Source organism: Akebia trifoliata, chromosome 7 (genome assembly GCF_017979445.1).
Source record: "Akebia trifoliata isolate Shusen 1 chromosome 7, ASM1797944v1, whole genome shotgun sequence".
Lineage (NCBI taxonomy): Eukaryota > Viridiplantae > Streptophyta > Magnoliopsida > Ranunculales > Lardizabalaceae > Akebia > Akebia trifoliata.
Window position 1 is genome coordinate 17,595,616 of NC_141381.1, and position 9,468 is coordinate 17,605,083.

Consider the following 9,468-nt stretch of genomic DNA (forward strand, 5'->3'; position numbering starts at 1 on the left):
AATTAAAAGGAAATTTGTAAAGAAAACAATGTAGCTGCATGATCATTGATGTAATTTGTAAAGGTGATATGGCTATCTAACACAAACATCAAACAAATGATTTCCATCCCTAATGTATCTACAAAAAATTGATGAAACCCATAAAAAAGAAACATTTAACCAATAGAGTAGTCAGCCAAGAATTGCATGAAATGATATCTCCATCATACAAATGAAAAGAAAATAGGTTCAGCCCGTAATGGAAGCAACTTCCATGAATTTCATTCTAAAGCATACACCATGGACAAATATCTGTGAGTAGAAAGAGAATATTACGGATATCAAGCCGGAGCTGAAAAGAGAGGCTTTTCTCACTTTTTTCAGGTGATCAAGAATCCACTTTTAAAGAAGTCAATCCGTTCTCCTTTATCCACGTATATCCAAAACACATCTACAAATTTCCCACAAAATGGAGTGATAAGTTCAGCAAAAAAAATTTAAGACAACCGAGCAACAAGTACCATTTCAAATCCAAAAGATCAGACGGCTAACAAAGTTAAGGAGCAGAAATTAATAGTACTACCACTGAAAATGTTAGATTATTTACAAATGTACAGCACAGTATATTTCAATCTGAAATTGTTCGATGTTACAATAGATGCTAAAAATACAAAAGAGAACTCAAGAGAAAAGGCCCATGAAGATAGTGAACAGAAAATCTCCGCCAAAATAGGAGCAATGGTCCAACAGGTCACAGCATCAATCTGAGAAGGAAAAAAAATTACAAGATAAAATATCAATACATATACATCTCTCAAGTTAAAGACTTCAAAATGTAGTTCATGGAAACTATTGATAGGTAGACCAATTGCGAGCATCAAATGAAGGTGCCACAAGATTAAAAAAAAATCATTCCATTTATGTGTAAAAAAATGTTTCTATATCACGGAAAACAGAATCATTGTCCACTTGCCCCTAGCATGCATATCATATTGTCATGGTCTACCCAAAAACAAAATCCAAACATAGAAACTAGATCACACCATTTGGGTTTTTATAGTGTTTTCCAATCGAAAAAAAAAAACAAAACAGGCGAAAAAATTATTATCTCATTGCCCAATTCAACTTAGAAAGCCCAATAAAAGTTTTGGACTGAATTTATTGAAATAACCGAATAAAACTAGATCGAGACACGTAGTCCAAAGGTAGACAAAAAAAGTTTTAATCCAGTCCGTGACGGTGCGAGACAGAGTAGATAAATTGAGATAGAAACAGAAGAAGAGTTAAATGATGCTGAGAAAGCTGCTGCACAGCAGCGAAATCTGCGGGAGTCCATGTGACCCATGACCACCTGCTTTACCCGGGATTCAAAGCAGCCCCCACATTTCTTATTACCCCATTAAGCCAAGCACTGAAAGGCAATGAAAGATAAAATTTTGCAAAAATTGTCTTGAGAAATTTTTAAGCAAGACCACCAAGAAAGCAATCCAATTGATTTTGACAAAGGCATAACAATGACGTTTCAAAGAAGAGAAAAAAAATGAGTGGACATCATAATGGGTAGGAGATAATAAGAATGTATTTTTATTTTATTTTTTTAAATGTTCCCTCAATAGTTTAATTGGATGGATATTTCTGAAATTTGGAGTTAAGGTAATTTTAAACAATTCATAGGGTGACACATGTCTTCTCGAGAGTCAGCTTGAGTCCAAGAAGACGTCGAACAGTGAGTCCGGAGAGGGCTATGACTAAAAGACTAATCTCATCCTTGTTGGGAATGATATGATTCATGCAACAAAACTAAGAAGCCTAGCACAATGAGAATCATGGAATCATTATCTGTAATAATTATTAAAGTATGGTTTTAATTCAAATTCGGAACAGCTTGGACAAAAAAAAATCTCTATGGATGAAGTGATATCAGTACCTACAATGTACTATTCATAAAGTTCAAGGTAACAATAGTAGAAATTTGAACGTAAAGGCTGAATTTAATCATGCCAAGAACAACCTAAGAGGAGTTCAATCGACCCAATGCAAGAGATGCAACACATGCTGACAAGAGACAATGAAAACAAATGCAGGCAAGAAGAAAGAAAAAGTAAAAAAGAGAGATAGAGAGATGTTACCAGGCCATTACTGTTGAATCCAAATGCACAGCTTGGAAGTTCACCTGCATATGTGTAAGCTGTGAAGGATAAGCCACTCGACAGTGTTGCCTTGATGAGATAGCTGCAAACTCCATAAATAGAGATATTACACTCAGATTTGTGCTAGTGAGTTGTATTGTACCAAGCCAATTGATTCAAACTCATCCAAGTCGGCCACATAGAGAGTCCAGTGTCACACTAGCAACGCAACTCATTTATTTACGTTTGTAAATCTAGGGCCAGAATGAATTAGAGCATTACGTGTGTCCGACCAGAGCAATGTTGGCATCTTCATTATGTGCTACAATGGCCATGGAATCACTTGCAACAAGGTTTCAGGTTATAATACTGTTGACCAAGAAATTTGGGAAAAGGCTTTATTTATTGATTTAATAAAACCACTTCTCCTACCAACATAAAGTACACAACACCTAGCATTGCAATATTCCAGCATACTGTTCTGCCAACACCTTTGATAACATCAACATTTGTTTGGGAGTTTAGTTCATTCATCCATAACGTGAGAACCATCTTACCGGATGCCTACTTAACCCTACAAAATTTACCTAATGTGATACACCAGAGGATTCGCTAAACGGTTGAAGTTTGGATGAGATGATCATTGAGACTTTGAAGAGCTGAACAACATTGTTCAGACAAAACAAGTTGCCAAACCCAAGAATTGCGAAAAGGAATAGATGCTGATTTTCAGATTTTTTAACAAATTAAATTTGCAAGGTTATCCAACAACAATATAAGAAACTGTAAAAGAATACACAAACTAGGGGTCCTACTTTGTGTAATTTGCTTCATCCAAAATATGCTAATAGTTCTAACTATTACAGAGATACTTTTCTTTTTCTTTTTCTTGATAAGTACTACAGCAACCTTTTAAGTACAGGCTACTTTTCTATCCTTGATCTCCATCCAATGTTCTCTATGTGCATGCATAGTAACTCTTATGAATTATGACTAACATGGTTTCTCAGAGGTGCTACCGATGTTTGTCATATATAAGATTAATCAGTAGCCAATTATAAGATTATATAAAAAACAAATATAACAGTTGACAAGAGAATGTATATATACTAAGAGATGAAGTACCTGTTCAAGTGTCTAACTCAATGGAGATGTCTCATGATCGCTTTCCATGTCCTGACCCAATTCTTGAATATCATCATTACCTATTAAAAAGGAAAATTATAAATAAGAATGTACAACAAAAATAAATGTTTTAAAGTGATATTTTTTCTTACAAAGATAATTTCACTTACCTTGGGTTGTAAAACTTGTATGTTTTTTATATGGATTTATAGGACATATTCGTTTGTCGTGTCCAAATGCTTTACATGATGCACACTTTCGTTTCTTCTTTTGTTGGCTTAATTCGATAGTACTTTTTAATCTACTTGTACATTCAACCTTTCCTTTGCCCTTCTCATCTTTCTTCCTACCCTTTGTTTGCGAGACATTTGGGTCCAAAAGTAACAACTGTGAGGCTTCAACTACAGCTGGGGATGCATCAACTACAACTTCATGTTCTAACATTTCATCGCATTGAATTTCAGAAAGTTTTTTGGATAGTTCATTTAAGGTATTCGTAAAGATTTCGTATCTCTTCATTGAAGTTGATGCAAAACTAGCTAATGTAGTAGCTTGTTGACACATATTGCCAAATCTCAATGCAATTGGTGGTTCTTTCCCATCGATCATTACTGCTGAATCCATCACCTAAATTTGTTTGCCCCTTTCCTCCATCTTCCAAGAATGAAGTGTGACGGTATACTATCAATGTCTAAATGAAAAAACACCTTTAGAAAATGCCGACATATTATTCCAACAAACTCAAATTTCTTACATTCACATGTACCATCGTAAGTATCCAAATTTAACTTCAACACAAACTCTTCGGACTTACCAAACTTAGTTGTTACTCGATACGTATGAAATCTATCATCGATTCCCATTTTTTCAACTTTAAGTCGATTCACTTGGAGCCATTCTTCCCTGAGTTTCTCAAACATATTTTTAGTATACACTGTCACAACATGTTTGAGAAGTAACTCATCATTCTTCACACATCGAAACTTGTGTTCTGATTTAAAATCTTCGTCGGTCTCATTTGTAACAAGTTTTTTCAATGCTTCCTCATACTTGACTACAAATTCTCTTAGATTTGTCTTCCATGTAACGAACTCATCAAAGAATGCATTAATGCTCTCACTACGGCTAGTAGTATTCATGCCAGCAAAAAAACAATCCTGATTATACACAGGTGTAGACACCCCATTTTCGCATCCGCCTGATTGATCAACTCGTCAACCCGATTGCAATGATTCCCAATGATGGATGTGTATTCCAATGCTTTATTTTGTTACCAGATATATTTCAGAAATCCGGATGAGGTATCTCGAACTGACAAAACCTTAGAAACTACGCTACGCTAGGAAAATACGATCCCAGAAACATAGAAATCATCATCTTACAGACCAGAAAGAAACTTCACGATAAAAATCACTAAAAATTACCAAATTACCAAAATATCTCTAACCTCAAAACAACCCTAGAGCCTACATTACGCTTAGGAAAACTCTCTCGAACACATAAAATAACAAATTTAAACCAAATAAATCATTTCACCAATTTTAAAAGAATTCGACAAAATTACGAAAATGCCCCTCATAAAGTTCACAATCATTTCACACAAAAAACTTCATAAATGACACAAAATAATATTTCCATTGAATTCCTTACGAAAAATCGATTCTAAAACATCCTAGAACATTAAAAACCAACTTAAAACGTGAAAAGTCCTCTCCAGGGGCAAAATGATAACTTCATAATTTTTATAATTAAAAAATTCGAAATTAATAAATAAAACATTAAATAATTAAAGTGAAACATTGATGAAATTAATTTAAAAATTTGAACCTAAAAAATCGATCAATCGGACTTTCGGGTAAAATTGTTGAGGGTACGTGGGATATTTCTTTAAGGACCCCTCCATTTGGGGGTCCAAAGAATTAAAGAAATAATGGAAGGGGGTTCTCCAAAATTAAAAGTAAATCAAGCAAGACTGAAGTCAAGGTATTAAAGTCAATCAAGTGAGACTGAAGTCAAAATTAAAGTCAATTAAGCAAGACTGAAGTCAAAATATTAAAAGTCAATCAATTAAGACTAAAGTCAAAACATTAAAAGTCAATCAAATAAGACCAAAAGTCATAATAGAATTATAATTGATTAATAACTCTATCTAATAGAGTTCTAACTTAAAAATAATTCTACCTAAAACAATTCTAATTAAAACACAATTCTACCTAAAACAAGTCAAATTAAAACACAACTCTAATTAAAAGATCTCTAATTAAACACTAACTCTATCCAAATCAACCCCTAAAAATATCTATAAATAGAGGTGCTCACACCTTATTTTCGTATCAAATAATAAACCCTAAGAGAAGTAGGTCTAGAAGCTCCCCTAGCCTCCCATAAACCCTGGTTTTGGAGCCCCAACTCCTTACCTAACATCCCCCCTTCAATTTTAGTCTAGAAAACGCCTAAAAGCCCTCCAAAAACACCCCCAAATCCGCAACAAACTTGAAGAGTTCAGATCCAAAAGTAAGGAGATACCTCGATCTAGGAGATCCGTAGTCAAATCCGGAGACAGAACGAAGCAAGGGAGCACGGTACAAGGAGCTCTTTTTGTCAGATCTGAGGGAACAAAGTCCTTGCTATCGGAAAGGTAAATTTTTATTTTTATTTATTTTTATCTAGGTTTTAGCAATGTAATTTACTTGGGAATTTAGTAGAGACCGGCTTTGGCCGGGTGGGGTTGGTGCCTAACACCTTCCAATCCCGTAACATGATCCCCGAATTCGGTTTTTTTTTATTTTAGATTAGTTTTTATCCGTTTAGAGTAATTGATCGGTTCCTAGACCGTAATAACTAGGTGGCGACTCCAAAACCTCAAGGGTCAAAAGCGGATCCGCGCACCCCGCGGATCGAGGGCGCTTTCAGTGGCGACTCCACTGGGGACTTTTGATGATCAAACTTGAAAAACCCCAAGTATGGGAGCATTGCCGATGACCTAGTTTTGTTTTAGTTTATTTTTAATTCTTAGTTAGTTTTTTTATTTGTTTATTATTTTTAGTACATCATTAATCATCTGATTCTGCTCGGAGTACTTTGATATAATATGTTAATTTTTATGGTTCAATCAAGGGCCATTCGGAATGACCCTTGGGATGATCCTAAATAATGCGATAGTTCGAGGTGAATGGTTTTGTTAAGGATGAGATATTAATGATGGGATAATAATTTTTTGGATTTGTATTTCTTTAATGTGAGTTCGATTTGTTGGCTGTTTTTTTTTTAGTGCTGTGGGCGACAGCAAGGGTAATAGAAGTGGGTGCGCTAAGTAAAAAAGGGTTTTTATTCTTAAAACCCTTTTACTTTTAAAAAGAGATTTTTCTCTTCTCTTCGTTCTCAACCAATCCGGATCAGAGAGAACGACTGAAACCCAGCCGATCAGCTGTGATTGTGCACGGTTGTGTTTGATAGGCATTTGATCGATCGCTGATCTCTGAAAGGTACCATGCACCTTCGATGATTGAGCATGAAGCTCCAAGTCGATGGCTTCTCCACTGATTCACTCAAGCTTCGTCTTCTTCATTAGAGACCGACTGGTTCCAACCCGGAATCGATCGATGTGGTCTCTTAAGCCCGGTCGAAAGTTCTTGTCAAATCGTACCCCCATTATCTACAAGAAGTTTCGATCGATCGAAAGAACTTGGGAGCTTGCTGCCGAAGGAAACCTTGGTGGTTTCTTTGGTTTCATTGTTTTTTAATCGGAAATATTGTGTTGCTAAAACACAAATCACATAAATGAAGAACCCTTTAAAAAAATTGATTTTGGGTTTCGAATTCGAATCGAGAACCCTTTGATATTTTCTTTTCCAACCAGCTTTTAACACGAAGATCTTGCGACCACTAAATTGATCATGGATGAAGCCACGGCTTATGGAGTCTGTAGGGACAGTTCCATTTTTGATCTTGAGCTGAATGAGCCGTTAAAGGCAGCGGTATTGTGGTTAATCTAGGTTGGAATCATGAGAAATCAGTGATAAACGAAGAACTTAAATCGGCCAAACCGATTTCAAATCGACTGGTTTGAGAAACTCAACCAGCCCCTGTTTTTTTAAAATAAGTTTTTGACGAACATGGCTAAGAGCAATTTGAGAAGATGGTGCAAATGTTAAATTTTTTTTTTTTACTAAGGCCACCCCCTCTTTATTAATTTCGATGATTAACTCTTATGACTCAACAACGCCCTACCACTTTGCCTTTGGTTGTGTTTTCTTTTACCATTTTTTTTTAGTTTCTTCTCTACTGATTTTTTATTATCCTTTCAATGGTTTTTCAAAAAAAAAAAAAAAAAAATTGTTTTCCTTTAAGCTTGGTTTGAAAAAAAATGAAATCGATTTGCTTGATTCTTAAAAAGATGTCTCACTTTTTTCTCTCTCTAATTTCTCATCCCGATGATTGATATTTCATTCTTAACCCAATATCCTCATAAATATTAATTTGGTTAGAGTGACCCCAAAATGACCTTTGATTGGACTATAAAATTTATCAAATTATTGCGATGATCGGGTCTAATTGATTGCCACATACCGTATTTACTAAACTACCATGATTGGTATATGAAGGTGATGTGCATGTTTAAATCGTGAAGCGGACCATATTATTAATTCATGATAATTGCCTATTTAATATGCTATAATGTCATTGGGAATCCATGTTTGATGTTGGTCATAATGTTGATCATGATTAAATGTTTATGTGATTGGAATAGTGCTTATGTTAAATATCCGTATAATTCATGTTATAATGATTGGTTTGATTGGGCCATGGGCCCATTTGTTTGAAAAAGGCCCCGGGCACACCCCACCTTGCTTTCCACACACCACATGCACGTTTACCGCTTTACTCACTTACACGTCCCATTTAGCCAACGTGGCACTAGTGCGTGGCCCGGTCTCTTCGAAGATGCGACGTCATTCATGAAACCCACAACTCCAGTCACGTACCTTAGGGTATATCGAACTGGGGCATCAATACCGTCTGATCAGGTGATTCTGAGAGGTATATTGATGCACCCAGGCTGGAGCGACCTGAGCCTTTGACCTATTGTGAGTCACACAGTCACATGTCCCGATTGCAAACGTAGTACTAGTACGTGGTCGGTCCCCTCGTGGGATGCCAAACCATTTATGAAAGCTACAACTCTTGACTTGTACCCGTAGGTATAAAAGATAATCTAAGTATATCAATTGCACTTCTTGGTCAAAACTGGTGCCTAAGCAAGATCTTGCCCCGCTGTACCCTACTGTACGAGGGGGATAGACTACGTCTATTCTAGACGAGAGGTATTTAAGTGGGCCCTTGCTCTGCATTGTGTGCCACCTCTCAAGTGGAGATCAAACTGGCTGTTTTTGGCTTCAGAGAAGTGAGTTGAGGTTTTAGATTATCACCTACACGGTATATCAAACCAAGCCACCACGTATCGAAAGATATATAGGTGTGCTTGGGCAATGGTGGCCAGATAAAAATGCATTGCACGTAGTAACTTTAAGTCTAGAAACCTTCCCAGTAGGTCACGACTCGAACTTATCGTGGGTGTTCCCGGGTTGTTATTGAATGAATGCATGTGAGTGTTGAGATCAAAGTGTATGATTGGCCTCAAGGATCAAAAATTTATTTTTGAAAATTAAAATGGGTGCACCAACCCAATAAAGAACCCATTCTTTTACAATAATGACCCAGTCCACCTCGATCCAACGATCATGATGGACCGGGCCATTCAAATCAAAAGGAAATTGAATTTTCAAAGAAGAAAAAGAAAATATTTTCCAGAAAAGAAAGTTTTCCAAAAAAAAAAGAAGTGTTCTCTAAAAAAAATATTTTCCAAGGAAAAATATTTTTCAGAAAATATTTTCCATAAGAACAAGATTTTCCAAAAGAAAATAAAAAATTGGTCTTTTACATGAACCTTGAAAGAGTACTAAAATCCTCTTTTGTGTCAAACCAGGATGTTAGTCGCCGGCGATAACCCAATCAATCAGTTAGTTAAAACAACCGTCATAGGGATGCACCCTGTAGAGAAGATCAATTTTGGGAGATTCATGTTGAGGAGTGCTCTTTACTTCCATGAGTTTGAGATAGACTGGAACCTCTTACATGCTATGGCTAAACGATGGAACCCCTACCTTCACATATTCCACATTGGGCGTATACACTTGTGCCCTACTCACGAGGATTTTTGTGGTATTATGGAGAT

The 9,468-nt window shown here is 36.0% G+C and overlaps 1 protein-coding gene across 1 annotated transcript; it reads right to left on the bottom strand.

Moving 5' to 3' along the window:
• Nucleotides 1-3,856: 3,856 nt before the first annotated feature.
• LOC147398297 (protein FAR1-RELATED SEQUENCE 5-like) lies at nt 3,857-4,372 on the bottom strand. The gene has a single exon (XM_086446697.1). It carries the CDS (start codon nt 4,370-4,372, stop codon nt 3,857-3,859), a length of 516 nt encoding a protein of 171 aa, XP_086302823.1.
• Between the last annotated feature and the right edge of the window lie 5,096 nt (nt 4,373-9,468).

Excerpts from the sequence above, each read along its gene's own strand:
- LOC147398297 (XM_086446697.1), bottom strand. The coding sequence starts at position 4,372 with ATGAATACTACTAGCCGTAGTGAGAGCATTAATGCATTCTTTGATGAG.